At 55.2% G+C, this 15619-nt stretch overlaps 1 protein-coding gene across 1 annotated transcript in view; it reads right to left on the bottom strand.

The window, feature by feature from the left end:
- Positions 1-9762, bottom strand: part of ECEL1 (endothelin converting enzyme like 1) — a 100407-nt gene extending 90645 nt beyond the window's left edge. The window contains 4 exon segments of the mRNA XM_048505946.1: positions 6928-7263; positions 7266-7340; positions 7342-7942; positions 9584-9762. Of these exon segments, the coding sequence (XP_048361903.1) occupies positions 6928-7263; positions 7266-7340; positions 7342-7713 (783 nt within the window). The 5' untranslated portion in view covers positions 7714-7942; positions 9584-9762.
- Between the last annotated feature and the right edge of the window lie 5857 nt (positions 9763-15619).

Genomic DNA, 15619 nt, shown 5'->3' with positions numbered 1-15619 from the left:
TTGTGCTTCATTATTTATTTACCCATGTTGTACTTGAGACTCAAGGTGTGTACATGGTATAAAGCAACACAATTGAATAGCGTAAGGGGTCTAACAAGCAATGCAATAGACCTAGGATTATAGAAATGAGAAAAGTACAAAAAAGTTTCGGTCAGCCTATTCCATCCCGCCCCCAGGCTTTTTCGATTAGGGCCCTTCGGCCCTGCTCACTTCTAATCCTGTTCTAATCGATTGCAGAGCAGATTCACATCTGGAAGATTTATGAGAGGATTCACACCATTTTAACGTTCTCTTCTTCCTTTTTTCACATTGAGAATTCACACTTGAGAGACTCCTGTTGGGTTTGCACACCAACCCTCGTGCTGATTAGCAGAGTATGACAGATGATTGAGGGGGCCCCGCCCCCTTTTGCACCATTGTGGCTACGGCCCCGCCTGCTTAACTTCTGAGGTCTGGCCAGATTGGGCCATTGTGGGTTTTCCAGGCTGTGTGGCAGTGGTCTGGCATTTGCATTTGCGAGCGAAACGTCAGGAGCAAAAAAGTACCAGACCACGGCCTCACAGCCCAAAAGATCCACAACAGCCAGTTAATTCTGGCTGTGAACGCTTTCAACAATACATAGATCAGGCTAACTGGGTCAGGGAAACCACCGGCAACTGTCAATCCAGAAGAGGTGATGGATATAACCAGGACAGTAATTGGTTTACACAAGGGCCTTTGAGAGATCTGGGCATCTGGATCCAGTGTGAATGAGTCAGAGCCGAGACTTGCACTCTTCCCCGAATCTGGGCATCACAAAAATCATTAAGCTATTCCCAGGGTCGGATGTGACTTTCCAACGTACAGGGTGTTTGTTGTGAGGGGGAAAAAAGAAGAAGAAGAAGAAGAAGAAGAAGAAGAAGAAGAAGAAGAAGAAGAAGAAGAAGAAGAAGAAGAAGAAGAAGAAGAAGAAGAAGAAGAAGAAGAAGAAGAAGAAGAGGAGGAGGAGGAGGAGGAGGAAGAGGAAGAGGAAGAGGAAGAGGAAGAGGAGGAGGATTATACCCCTCCTTTGGATTTATACCCCTCCTTTCTGTCCTGTAAGGAGACTCAAGGGGCTCACAATCTCCTTTTCCCTTCCTCTCCCCACAACGGACACCTTGTGAGGCAGGTGGGCTGAGAGAGTTCTGAGAGAACTGTGACTGGCCCAAGGTCACCAAACTTCATATGGAGGAGCGGGGAAAGGGAAACAAACCTGGTACAGGTGAGAACTGGAAATCAAACCTGAACTCCAACTATCTGTAGAAGAAGAAGAGTTTGGATTTATATCCCCCCTTTCTGTCCTGTAGAAGACTCAAAGGGGCTTACAATCTTCTTGTCCTTCCCCCCTCACAACAAACACCCTGTGAGGTGGGTGAGACAGAGAACTCCGAAGAACTGTGACTAGCCCAAGGTCACCCAGCTGGTGTGTGTTGGAGTGTACAGGCTAATCTGGTTCCCCAGATAAGCCTCCACAGCTCAAGCAGCAGAGCCGAGAATCAAACCCAGTTCCTCCAGATTAGAGCACACCTGCTCTTAACCACTACGCCACTGCTGCTCCTTTGTTTGTAAGCCCCTTTGAGTCTCCTTGCAGGAGAGAAAGGGGGGATCTCGGAAGCTAAGCAGGGTTGGCCATGGTTAATCCTTGGATGGGAGACAACCTAAGAAGTCCAGGGTTGGTGTGTAGTGCAGGCAATGGCCAGCCACTTCTTGCCTTGATCACTTGACCAGGTCACCATAGCTTGGCTGAGGTGTTGGTGTTATTTTTCCCTACCAGTCATGTTCAAAGCAGCACGTCGGCGACACGCACATTGCTTGGGCCTCTTCCGCACATGCAGAACAATGCACTTTCGATCCCCTTTCAATGCACTTCGCTGCTGAATTTTACTGTGCGGAAGAGCAAAATCCACTTGCAAACCATTGTGAAAGTGGATCGAAAGTGCATTATTTTGCGTGTGCGGAAGGGACCTCGGTGTCGTCGGGCCACATGGGGAAGCCACGGGGCCTTCAACGGTGCACCCCCTCTCCTTCCAAACCAAATAGTTCTGCACAAAAGGAACAGGGCATTGATTTCAGAGCACCTGCGTCGCACAGAGACGCTCAACCGCCAATTAAAAAGCCCTCCCGAGTAGCAAACCTATGAATAATCGCTGCCCAACCGAGGCGAGCCGCTGTCCGTCAAAACTGAATATTTCAAGGATCCGACTTGGCGTCAGGTTCCTCGGATGTCGGTTCACCTATCAACGGGCCGAGGAATTGGTCCACTCCGGGTATAAAGATCTCATTTTGCCGGCAAAGCAGCCGGAGGCTCCCAACCTGTTCCCTCAAATGCAAATACGTGTTGCTAATTAGGGCCGGAAAGCATCGATCCGTCCGCTGATGCATTCATTCATCACAAGCTGGAAAATCTGGATTTCTTAATTGGGGGGAGTCATCTGTGAAAAGAGGTACGGGACGGGGAAGATTCCAGGTATCTTGGCTGCCCTGAGCAAGGTAGACCCCCCCTTTTCTGGGCCGAGGTCTCATTCGGTGGGATTCAAGCCCGTGTCAGCACAGGTGTGGGAAGGGATGACCGATCACCCGCCCGTCCCCGGCGCAAACGGAGTCTCCGCAGTGTCTTGGCACCCTCCCAACTGCGCAACTCCACAAAGACCCGCTGGGCCGTGGAGAGAAACATGCCTCTGAACACGCCAGCCACCGTGGTGGGAGAAACGTTAGGAGCTAAAACCACGACACCACGGCCACACAGCCCGGAAAACCCACACAACAATCGCTTGGCCACTTTGGCTGGAAAACCGACCCTGGTTAGTAGGTGGAAAACACTGCTGAAGGCCGTCTTGCCCTGACCTGCATGGCCCAGGCCAACCAGATACCACCAGATCTTAGAAGCAAAGCAGAGTGCCCTGGTTATTACTTGGGTGGGAGGCCCCCAAGGAAGTCCGGGGTTGCTACGCAGAGGCAAGCAAGGGCAAATCATTTATGAACCACTCTTTTCTTGAAAACCCCCCAGGGTCGCCCGAACGTGGCAGTGACTTCCGAATCTAATGGTTTGTGCCCTGGGTTTAAGACTTGGGGCCATTTTTGTAGCATGCGAGATACTGGCTTGGATCCATCCCACATTTCTAACGCTGAAAGGGGAGGACGGATCCCCAACGATCATGAAGAAACCTACAAAGGATCAGTGTGACAAAAGTCGCATGGGGCCGGAGATACAGAAAGGAAGAGAAGGGGGTGAGACCATTTCAGAAGGAAGAGGAAGAAGAAGAGTTTGGGTTTATAGCCCACCTTTCTCTCCTGTAAGGAGACTCAAGGTGGCTGACAAGCTCCTTTCCCTTCCTCTCCCCACAACAGACACCTTGTGAGGCAGGTGGGGCTGAGAGAGTTCAGAGAGGACTGGGACTAGCCCAAGGTCACCCGGCAGGAATGTAGGAGTGCAGAAACATGTCAGGTTCACCAGATAAGCCTCTGCCACCTAGGTGGAGGAGTGGGGAATCAAACCCGGTTCTCCAGATTAGAATCCTCCTGTTCTTAACCACTACACCGCGCTGGCTCTCAAGATGGCTGGATCCAGCCCACCGTCATAATTACTTGAATCAGCCGGTAGCTGTTTTATCAATGCAGTTTCAATAATCGGGGCGGGGGGGGGGGGGAAGAGAAATGAATCCCATTTTGCTTCCTCCTGAGGGGGGTCTCTAGTCACACACACTCACACACACACACACTCTCTCTCTCACACACACACTCTCTCTCTCTCTCTCTCTCTCTCACACACACACACACACACACACGTTGCCTTTGTGCCATGCTATAAATAAGGGTTACTTTGCTCAACCTTGCTAGTTTCTTGTCAGTTTTACAGTGTGGGTTATTTTATTTTATTTTAAAAAGAAAGCCCTTCGGAGCATTCTGAAATGGTAACCCAAACGTGGGAGGAACTGTCTGTTGCAATGTGGAGCGGGTGGGAAGCAAGGAACCCCCCCCCCCAAGCCAAACACCTGCTGATCTCCTTCGCTTTCCCTGCAAAAAGAGAAGAAAAGGCGCCGTTTCCGAGGTTTTGGAAACCAGATTTTCTGATCTGAAAGGAAGAGGCCCGGCCAACAAGGAGGAAACGCAGGTGTAACTGAAAATCAAACCCAAACGGAACTTAGGATCAATGCGAAGGGGACCACATGTGGGTAAATAGCCTCTATTTTGTGTGTGTGTGTGTGGGTGTGTTTTGTTTTGTTAGCAAGGCACACAATTGGGCACAAAGTTTCTCCCTGGGATTAGTTTTCCTGCCTGAGCTCTCTGGAACTTCACAAGCTACCTATGAGCCAAGCGACAGCTGCTTAAAGACCCAGCGTGGCGTAGTGGTTAAGAGCAGGTGCGCTCTAATCTGGAGAACCAGGTTTGATTCCCCGCTCTGTCACTTGAGCTGGGGAGGCTTATCTGGGGAACCAGATTAGTTTGTGCATGCCAGCTGGGTGACCTTGGGCTAGTCACAGTTCTTTGGAGCTCTCTCAGTCCCCCCCCCCCACCTCGCAGGGTGTTTGTTGAGGGGAGGGCAAGGAGATTGTAAGCCCCTTTGAGTCTCCTTACAGGAGAGAAAGGGGGGATATAAACCCAACTCTTCTTCTTTTTATGTGTCTGATGGGCAAAAGGTGGCCAGAATTGACCCAAATAGCCCCGTGTGGTGGTGGAACGTTCCCCTCTTCAGGGCTGTGCTTTCACTTCCGAAGATCTGTACCTGACACACTTATTTTCCAGTCTCCCTGCAAGATAGATTCCATGCTCCCCTCTGCCTCCGTTTTATCTTCACGACAACCCTGCCAGGTAGGTTACGACGGAAGAATGTGAGCGGCCCAAAGTTACCGCTCACGGCTGAGTGGAGGTTTGCGTGGAGATCTCTCACCGCGTTAGAAAGAAACAAAAATTAACCCCACGTTGGCCAGAGAGAGACGTTTCTCACCTGCGCCTTCTCTGATTTCGACGCGAATAGACTTTGGGAACACCCTTGGGAGGGGGTCTACTCAGAGGTAAGTCCTGTTTTTATGCAATAGATTTTACTTCCGGGAAAGCATTCTTGGCAGTGTAGCCTCAGACAGGCACGGGAAATGTGCCCATTCATAAACACTCTAGAAAGACATTGGTAGTACGTACACACGTATGTCTGTATGTAAAGTGTCACCAAATCACAGCCGACTTGCAACAACCCTGTAGGGTTTTAAGGCAACAGACCAAAGGTGGTTGGCCACTGGCTTCCCCGGCAGCAGTGGCGTAGTGGCTAAGAGCAGTGGCTAAGAGCAGGCGCATTCTGATCTGGAGGAACCGGGTTTGATTCCCAGCTCTGCCGCTTGAGTTGTGGAGGCTTATCTGGGGAATTCAGATTAGCCTGTGTACTCCCACACACGCCAGCTGGGTGACCTTGGGCTAGTCACAGCTTCTCGGAGCTCTCTCAGCCCCACCCACCTCACAGGGTGTTTGTTGTGAGGGGGGGAAGGGCAAGGAGATTGTCAGCCCCTTTGAGTCTCCTGCAGGAGAGAAAGGGGGGATATAAATCCAAACTCTTCTCATAGTGTTCCTTGGGGGTCTCCCATCTGAGTACTAACCATGACCGACCCTGCTTAGCTTAACAGATCTGTTTAAACTAGGACAGTGGTGGCGAACCTTTGGCACTCCAGATGTTATGGACTACAATTCCCATCAGCCCCTGCCAACATGGCCAATTGGCTGGGGCTGATGGGAATTGTAGTCCATAACATCTGGAGTGCTAAAGGTTCGCCACCATGGAACTAGGAGAACGTGGACCATCCATGTCAGCACATGTGTGTATTTGTTTTTGCTCCCTGTTCTTCCTTCGAGGAACTCACTGTAACATACTGTAACATAGGTAGGTCTCCAGTCCTTCACTTTATCCTAACAACAACCCTGTGAGGTGGACTAGGCAGCAGAGAGAAAGCGTTCACACACGAGGTCAAGGGAAAACAAAAAGAGAGTGGAAAAGCGTGTACTGAAGATTCATAGGTAACTCAGGGATTCACATACACTATCCCTGTAGCTATGAACATAAGAACATAAGAACACAAGAACAAGCCAGCTGGATCAGACCAGAGTCCCTCTAGTCCAGCTCTCTGCTACTCGCAGTGGCCCACCAGGTGCCTTTGGGAGCTCACATGCAGGAGGTGAAAGCAATGGCCTTCTGTGGCTGTTGCTCCCGAGCACCTGGTCTGATCACCTATGGATCACCTATGGATGCAGGCAAATTCAGGTGTTTGCAGACCGGTGCTCAGTTTGCTCAGGGCCCCACGGGACATGACTGGCCTTCACAGTGACTTAGCCCAAGGATTGGTTCTGAGGCAAAAGTAATCATTGAGACTGCGATCCCTTCCGCACATGTAGAATAAAGCACTTTCAATCCACTTTCACAATCGTTTGCAAGTAAAGTTTGCTATTCCGCTCAGTAAAATCCAGCTGCAAAGTGCATTGAAAGTGGATTGAAAGTGCATTATCCTGCATGTGCGGAAGAGGCCTGAATCTATGCCTGGGATTCCCAACCTCTTCCAGGCCCCTTCTGCACACGCAAAATAGTGCATTTTCAAACCACTTTCACAACTGTTTGCAAGTGGATTTTGCTATTCCGCACAGCTTCAAAGAGCACTGAAAGCAGTTTGAAAGTGCATTATTCTGCATGTGCGGAACGAGCCCCAGTCTGCCGAAACCATTCGAAGGTAGCAGCACTTTCGAAGGTGGGCACCTTACCTTCAGTCACACAGCGAAGAGCCCTGTGCGGTGGCGGCAGCCGCTGTCAAAGCAATCTGAGCCGTCAATCAAATCTCCAGTAGCCAATCCGGAGCCTCGCTGGGCAAAACCCCCACCCGGCCAGGTTGGGGACACCCCCGCTCGAAGTCGCGCTCGCAGGGACGACCGACTTACCCGGATGACGTAGCGCGAGGAGTTCTTGTCGTCCAGGTTGACGGTGAGCGAGAAGAAGACGGCAGTGCTGTAGACCCCCTGCGTCTTGTACAGGAGCTCGTTGAAATCCCAGCGGGCCTGCCTGCCCGTCAGGGCCATGTCCCACCCGCCGCAATCCTCAATGACCTCCAGCATGGGCCGGGCACCCTGCCGGTCGATCTCGGCCATGTCCAGACAGGACTGGAAGAACTCCTTGACTTTGCGCTCAGCCGAGGCCCGGTAGCCCCGCCGCACGGGACGCATGAGCAGCTGCTGCAGTTTCTCCCTCGCTCTGTTCTCAGCTGATGGCGGCGCGATGAAGTGCCGTGAATGAGTTTGTCCTCGAAGGGGATGGCGTGGCCGGGCGCGAGCCACCCTCTCCGCAGGTGGGCCGAGAAAGGAGTAGAAGTCTTTGCAGGGGTCGATGGTGGGGTCGATGTTGCTGCCGATGAACCGGGACGCCTTGACGAAGGCCTTCCTCTCCTGGCATCCCTCCAGGCAGTAGGCGTCGTGCTCAGCCGCCAGGTACTTTAGCACCAGGATGCAGCCCAAGATGACGCACAGCCCCGCCGCGAAGACCAGCCCCGAGAGCAGGCAGATCTCCCGCTGGCTCCAGCGGGGCAGGCCGCTGCGTGGCTTTTTGGGCCCGGAGGTGCCCAGCTGCAAGTTGAAGCCGTTGGGCAAGGTGGCGCCGCCCCCGTACTTGCTCACGTACTTGACCTCCTGGAACTCGTCGTAGTGGGCCGTCAGGGAGTAGGTCTTCTCCATGCTGGCAGGGTTCAGTGGGCAGAGGTCAGGGGTCACTGGGCGGCCATGGCGCTGCCGCTGCTGTCCAGCAGGGGGCGCTCAAGAGAGGCGACCGGGCCGGCTGCGGTCCATGGCTGGTTGGGGGGGGGGGGGTCTTCTTTGGCAGGTAGCTGGGGAATCCCTCTTTGCGGTGGGTGTACCTGGGCAGGTGGCGATCTCCTTTGTTGCAGGTGGGGGGCTCTGCAAAACACTTTAATACAAGGGGAGCTTTAACATAAGGAGAGCAAAGCACCCCCCCCCCCCCCCCCGCGTCTATTCCCTTCGCCAGAAAAATCGCCCAGGCTCCTTGGGGCACAAAAGGCACCTGTCCCCTTTTCCCAAAACGCCACCTGAGAACCGTGGGGCTACCAGATGACCCCCCCCCCCAGTTCTCGGATCCCACGCGCCCTCCACCCCCCATTAAAAGGCAGATCTGCCAAGGGAGACAGAGAGCGCCTCTTTCTGGGATGATGAAGATGATGGACACCCCCCCCCCAACAGATCAAGAAGGGGTGAAGGCTGGGACGGAGGAGGGAGGGGGCGGAGAGACGCGCACGCCCCCGGCCTCCGAAGCGCTTCCCGGCCAGAGGCTCTGCTCAGTCCGGGTCCGGTTCCGACCCGAATCCTGCCTGCCCGGAAGCCTTTGCCTGCAGGGGCTTCACTGCGCCCACCCCCCACCTCGCCCCTTGGCCGGCCCTCGCCCGCCTGCGAAGACCCGGAGAGGTTATTCACTGGCCCGCCGGGGGGGTAAAATGGACCAACCCAGGGACGAACCGGGAGCTCTTTTTCCGGGGGGGGGGGGCGGGGCTGGCTGGCAACTTCGCCGCATCTCACGGGGGGGGGAGGGGTCGCTCCGCCCGGGAACTTGAAGCGTGGGGGGGGGGAGTGTTGGGTGACCTCCCGGCGGTCAGTTCTAAGCGCCTCTCCTTTGATCTTGGCTCTTTCTGCTTTGTTCTCTCCCCACCCCCCCCCCACCCCCCGCCTTTATTGAGCGGCTGCTAAAAGGTTTTTTTTCAAGGGAGGGGCGGGGTGGGACCCCGGTCAACAGGCAGAGCGCAGCCGGGGGGGGGGGCGAGTCTCGATTCCCCCCCCCTCCCTCCCCCCCCCACCCGCCCGTCCCTTGGCTATTTCTAGCCACTGGTGGTCGATCGCCCACAAGAGTTATTTGAGGGGGGGGGGGCGACAACGCTGGACCCGGGCTTTTCACGCCCGGCTTGGCAGGGCAACCGGGGGGGGGGGGGCTGAATAAAAGCGCCCGCCCCTCCGCCGGCCAGCCTTCAACTTTCCCCCGCTGGTCCCCCCAAGGCCAGACGACGGGATGCCTTCCGAGGGGGGTCCGTGGCCACTTTCTTTATGGAGAGACCTGAACACCGGGGGGAGGGGGGTACGGGGGGGGGGAGGTCCCGGCGACTTCGGGAAGGGACCCTTCCACCTTCCCCGGCCTTCCTTCTCAAGGGCGGGGGGGCTCCACCTGCGCCCCCCCCCACCGCGGAGAGCGTCGCGCCCCCCTCCCGCCTCCTCCATTGCCCCCCTCCGCGGCTTTTGCGCCGCCTTGGCCGAGCCACCCCCGGTCTTTCCCGCAGGAGGAAGGAAGACCCAGGCCCGATTCCCCCCCCCCCCTCCATCCCATTTCAGAACGGCGCCTCCAAACCCCCCCCGCCCCCTTCCCTTCCCTTCCCTTCCCTTCTCCGGCGATCTGTTGCGCTCTCGGCGGCGCAGCAAAGTTGCCGGGCTCTCCAAAGCGCCTCCTCGGGCGCCTGGCTCGGGATCGGGGCCGGGTCCCCCGCCCGGAGATCGGCGGAAGGAGCCCCCTTCGCTCCCCCCACCGCCCCCGCCCCCGCCGATCGCTTACCCCACAAGTGAAGCGGCGCCGACCCGGAGCGCCGCCGGTGCCAGCCTCCCCTTGGCAGTGCCCGTGCGCCTTGGCAGCAGCAGGGAGCCCTGGGCGCTGCGCCCCCTCCCCGCGTGGCACCTGCGAGCGCCCAGATCGGAGCTGCCGCCGGCCGGCCGGCTGCTGGGGAGGGGGCTTCGCCCGGGTCTCAGCCCCTCCCGGCGCGCGCCTCCAGCCCGCCCGCCCCTCCCCTCCCCTCCCCTCCCCTCCCGCCGGGGGGAGGGGGCGGAGGAAAAGCCGCCCGAGCCAGATGCAAATTGGCCCCGCCGAGCCCGGGCTCAAAAGTCTGACCTCATCTCCCTCCAACCGGGCGGAGAGAGGCCCCGATCCCCGCCCCCACAGGGCCAGCCGGCGGGGCCAAGGGGAGACTTGGGATTGGCCCCCAGAAAGGGCAGGGATTGGGGGAGGGGGGGAGAAAGAGGAGGGGGAAGGTGAATTGGGGTGGGACCCCCACCCCCCGGGGTCGGAGACCACTGTGGCTTCAGGGTCTGGATAGATCCCGGAACTCAGGACCCCCACAAGGGCTGGGGGGGAGGAGACACCCACTCTGCTCGGGGGCCGCTTCCGGATTGACAGCTGCCACTCCTCGGAGTCCCCCTGAAGTGTCTCCCGCGACGCCCCGCCTTTCTGCCCGTGGCCCGGACAGGTAGGCGCGCTCGGGAACGGGAGGAGCCCCTTGAAACCGGCAGAGGGGTGGACTAGAGGACCTCTAGTTGCTTTCCCACTTTAGGATGATCTCCTTCAGGGGGAGGCTAGTCCCCGGGGAAGCCGTCCAGGTGTGTGACCTTTAGGAGACTGTGAATGGGGTGGCTGGAGATATTGGAGAGTGCCTTGGTGTGTCTGGGCACGCATCTGGCGCACAGAGTGAATCTGGGCGTGGACTTTGGGAGTTTGATCGCCCCTCCTTCTCTTCCCCCCCCCCTTGTGCCCCCACCCCATTTCCAATATCCAGATTGAATCCAATCGGGAACACAGCGCTGCATTGCAGATGAATCCCCTCCATAAGTACTGCCTGCCTTGGCGGGTGTCGCTGGTGGAGATTTATAGCCCATCAATTATAGCGGGTGTCGCTCTGCTCCGGCTAAATCAAAAGGGTCTGAATATTAATAGGGGGGGGGAATGCGAGGTACACCTGCAGAAGCGCTTGCCCACTGGCACGCCAAGAGGGAACGCGGCGAGACAGCTGCGTTTCCAGCTGGGCTTTGCTCTTCATACCTGCCAACCCTGCGGGCACATCTGACCTCACATGGAGGCCTGTCTGTGCCTCCTCCTATCTGACAGTACGAACACTGCTTGGCAGCTGTGTGACCTTTTACGGGGCTCGTAGCACTTGCCAGTCACGTGATGCTTGGGAATTGTCCATCCAGCGCTGTGCCACCAGGTAGGCCTGCTATGCCCGTTATGCCCGTATGGTTGAGAAAGGAGTGAGAAAGAAAACAGCCTCGGAACATTTCTGTGACCACAGCTTCGCTTTCTTCGGCCACCGCGGAAGCCCAGCTGGCGGGTAATGAGAGAAACCAGCCCAGAAAATCATCCAGGGCAACTTCGAGTGGCACCGAGTGCGAATTGCACCAAAGGAACGTGAAAGAAGGTGGGCCCTGCTCAGTTCCAGGGGTGTTTCTGCAGGCAGGATTGATATGCCTGCCTGGTTTAGAAGGGACGATGGTGATCCTAAAAGCGTGGCCTTCTCAGTGGAGTTGCTACTTGTTAAAATCAGCTCAAGGAGTGCGGCTTTTGGACTGACCTCGTGGGGAAAACCACATGCTCAGGGCCTCTTCCACTGAAACGAATGGGCCTTCCACAGACGGGGCAGGACCCAAAACACAGGGAAGTTTTGGAACAATCAGTGATTTTGACAGAATGGGAGGGCGAGTGTTTACTAACACTCAGCTGTTGCTCTATGACAGTGGTGGCAATTCTTTGGCGCTCCAGATGTTATGGACTACAATTCCCATCAGCCCCTGCCAGCATGACCAATTGGCCATGCTGGCAGGGGCTGATGGGAATTGTAGTCCATGAACATCTGGAGTGCCATAGGTTCGCCACCACTGCTCTATGACGTTAACAGCAGGACAATATTGTGCACAGGTGAATTGGGTGTTTTGCGTTCAGACTGGAGTGAATGGAGAAGGTGAGGGCCAACCCATGCCCTTTATTGACCTATAGTTTTGACGAGCAAGTGGCTGTTTGCCAGAACGAGTCCCCCATTGTTGTCCCATGCCACGGCCACTGGTGTTATTCACGCACTTCCCTTTTTAGGCTCGGTGGTGGGCAACTGGAGGCCAGGTGGTACAACTCAGCAATCTAGAAAGTCGGGGGGGGGGGGTGTAGTGGTTAAGAGCAGGTGGATTCTAATCTGGAGAACCGGGGAATTTGATTCCCCACTCCTCCACCTGAGTGGCAGAGGCTTATCTGGTGAATCAGATGTGTTTCTGCACTCCTCCATTCCTTCTGGGTGACCTTGGGCCAGTCACAGTTCTCTCAGAACTTCTCTCAGCCCCACCTACTTCACAAGGTGTCTGTTGTGCAGAGAGGAAGGGAAAGGAGCTTGTAAGCCATCCTGAGTCTTCTTACAGGACAGAAAAGTGGGGTATAAATCCAACCTCCTCCCCCCCCTCCTCCTCCTCCTCCTCCTCCTCCTCCTCCTCCTCCTCCTCCTCGCCTCCTCCTCCCCTCCTCCCTCCTCCTCCTCCCTCCTCCTCCTTTCTTCTTGCTCTTCTTCTTCTTCTTCTTCTTCTTCTTCTTCTTCTTCTTCTTCTTCTTCTTCTTCTTCTTCTTCTTCTTCTTCTTCTTCTATATTCCCCCCACCAACTTATCACTCACCAAAACCCCTTTTTTTCTCTCCGTCCTGCTAAGTACTTCACTCTCTTTCTGTTTCTTTTCAGGTACCCCTGTTCCAAAGCAATCGCTGCTCTTTGAATCTCCTTTCCTTCCACATTGTTCCCAGAGTCCTTTCACACATGAATCGATCTCCACCCCGCTTTCTTTCCTGGCCAACTGCGAAACGTCTTCCTCTCCCCAGCTAGCCGTCTTCTTTCTGGGCCGTCCCTTCCCTCTATCCTTAGTCGACCGTCTAGATCTCCACCTTCAAACGCCTCCGTTCATGTGCCCTAGAGTTAACCGAGCAGCTCCGAAGTACCTTGAAGTGCTGCGTGTGTTTGGAATGTCAGCAGGTGGCGCTATTGAAGCAGGAAGTTCTGTTGCATCACTTGTTCAAGGATGTCCACCATCAGTAGAGGAGACGTGAACCCTGGGGAAATGTGAATGGCCACTGCGTAGGAGGTTAAGAGCTCGTATATCTAATCTGGCAGAACCGGGTTTGATTCCCAGCTCTGCCGCCTGAGCTGTGGAGGCTTATCTGGGGGATTCAGATTAGCCTGTGCACTCCCACACATGCCAGCTGGGTGACCTTGGAGCTAGTCACAGCTTCTTGGGAGCTCTCTCAGCTCCCCACCCACCTCACAGGGTGTGTTTGTTTGTGAGGGGGGAAGGAGCAAGGAAGATTGTCAGCTCCCCTTTGGGTCTCCTGCAGGAGAGAAAGGGGGATATAAATCCAAACTCCTCCTCCCTCCTCCTCCTCCCTCCTCTCTTCTTCTTCTGCTTCTCGCTCTTCTCCTCCTCCTCCTCCTCCTCCTCCTCCTCCTCCTCCTCCTCCTCCTCCTCCTCCTCCTCCTCCTCCTCCTCCTCCTCCTCCTCCTCCTCCTTTTTCTTCTTCTTCTCCTTCTGATGGTGTACAGAGAAAGGGATTCCGTAGATCTCAAATGCCTGGGGGCAAGGAATCTATGGCCCCGCAGGTGGAGCTGGCATTCATCTCCAAACCCTAATATTTGGTCAAGTATTGCATCCTTTCCACCTTGCCACAATTAGGATCCAGGGCATTCCTTCATCAGGGACAATGGGAGAATCCAGGGGAATGCTGAACTAAGTGCCCTGGCAGTCAGCAGTTAGGTCTCGAACCGTGAAACAACAAACGGACTCTGTATTGTTGATCAACAGCGCTTATTGATTGGCATCGAAGCACCCACTTCGGGCAAACCTGGCTGTGGCTACCCCCTTTATTCTCATGATAGTCCCCCCTCCAATCTCCCCAAGGAGGTGCTTGAAAGTTTGGAGCCTACAAGGTGCCTCCGGGAGTTGTGACTACGGATAGCGATAGAAGCCACCCTGGCATCTTGCCCTCATGGAACAAGCTTTAGAAAACAATCCCCGCTTCCTCTTAATGAGACCAAGCAGGTGTCAGGGGTGAGCCTAGTTATCTGCTCAGCGTGTGAAGCCATAAAGCAAGAGATCAAGGAAAGAATACCCCGGAACAGCAGTGGAAACATATAGCAGGCTGGCTACATAGATCTTGTAGCAATTACACTGAGCTAGCAATGCCTCTCGATCAACTAGATACAATCCCCCTGACATCAGCTCAGCTTGCTCTCAGCAGCCCTTTGGCAGCGAGTTCCATCAGCGAAATTTCCTGGTTAATCACAGAGCCAAACTACCCCTGCTGGGACTTATCTACGGACTATATTTTCCATGGCCAAGGGCCTTCCCCCCAAAACTTAAAAAGTACTGATCAAACAAACGAAATAATAAAAGTTTCTGTCCACCTCTATAAACACATGGGCTGAGGACATGTTGTGTGTATAATTTACTCTGCTAACTTCTAGCCAAGGGCTCCCCAAACTTTTTGAGCCGGTGGGCACGTTTGGAGTTCAGGGTCATGACCTCAAGGACAAGATGGCTGAGGCAGGAGGCGGGGCCATCTACAAAATGACTGGAGGCGGAGCCACACACGCAGAGGAAGCCCAAGTGCAGAGGGAAAGTGGGGTAATTTAAAAACACACTGGAAAGGAGGAGGAGGAGGAGGAGGAGGTGTCCAAGAGGAGGATTTCCAGCCGCACAGCATGGGATTGCCCAAGGACAGCCAGAAAACATTTTCTCCACAGCGTTTTGCCTGCATCTGTGGCTGGCATCTCCAGATGCAGGCAAAATGTCAGGAGAAAATGCTACTGGACCACGGCCATACAGCCAGGAAACCCCACGACTCCCCAGTGATTCAGGCTGTGAAAGCCTTCGACAATACACAGAAGAAGAAGAGTTTGGATTTATATCCCACTTTTCTCTCCTGTAAGGAGACTCAAGGTAACCCCACAAGTTCACTTTCCCTTCCTCTCCCCACAACAGACACCGTGTGAGGCAGGTGGGGCTGAGAGAGTTCTGGGAGAACTGTGACTAGCCCAAGGTCACCCAGCAGGGATGCAGGAGTGCGGAAACACATCGGGTCCACTAGATTAAGCTTCCGCCACTCGGGTGGAGGAGTGGGGAATCAAACCTGGTTCTCCAGTTTGGAACCCACCTGCTCTTAACCACTACACAAAACACTGTAGCGGCAGCCTGTCGCTGAAACTCTGTGCTACGCCTCTGAAGATGCCAGCCACAGATGCAGGTGAAACGTTAGGAACAAGATCTACCAGACCATGGCCACACAGCCCCCCGGAAAACCCACCACAACCAACGTTTGTTCTGTTTCTGGGGGGGCTGTAATACCGACGAACCGACTAATAAAAACGTCTCTGAGCCACTGCCGAGTTCTTTCCTCGCCAGCCGGGTTGCAGGGGCCCGCAGCTCTCAAAGAGCTTCAAAGGCAGATTTCCTTTGACAGGTGAAACGTTTCCAGCATCCCAAAGACCCCTGGGTCTCCTCTCCCTCCTCTGTACCCCATTCCCACCGAGGCCGGCATCCCCCAGAACTCCCCTTGCCTCTTGTCTGCACAGATTGGGCTGCGATTCCTCTCCGCCAGCCGGGAAAGAGCTCCTCTCCTGTGGGATGTGTCATCTGTCACTGGCAAGACAGCGGCCCATTTGTCAACGGCAGCCGCCGCTGGAGAGCGCGTTGAGAGTCACTTGAAAGGGTCTCCAGGTTATTTGCACAGCTCCGAGGCCTGATGGAAAGAGGCAGCCTTCCCTGCCACGCAGCCGGGCCTCACCCTGGTAATTCCCATGCTGG

This window comes from Sphaerodactylus townsendi, linkage group LG08 (genome assembly GCF_021028975.2).
Source record: "Sphaerodactylus townsendi isolate TG3544 linkage group LG08, MPM_Stown_v2.3, whole genome shotgun sequence".
NCBI classification, from domain to species: domain Eukaryota; kingdom Metazoa; phylum Chordata; class Lepidosauria; order Squamata; family Sphaerodactylidae; genus Sphaerodactylus; species Sphaerodactylus townsendi.
Note: the sequence above shows the minus strand (reverse complement) of the source record. Positions and strands in the feature narration are given on the sequence as shown.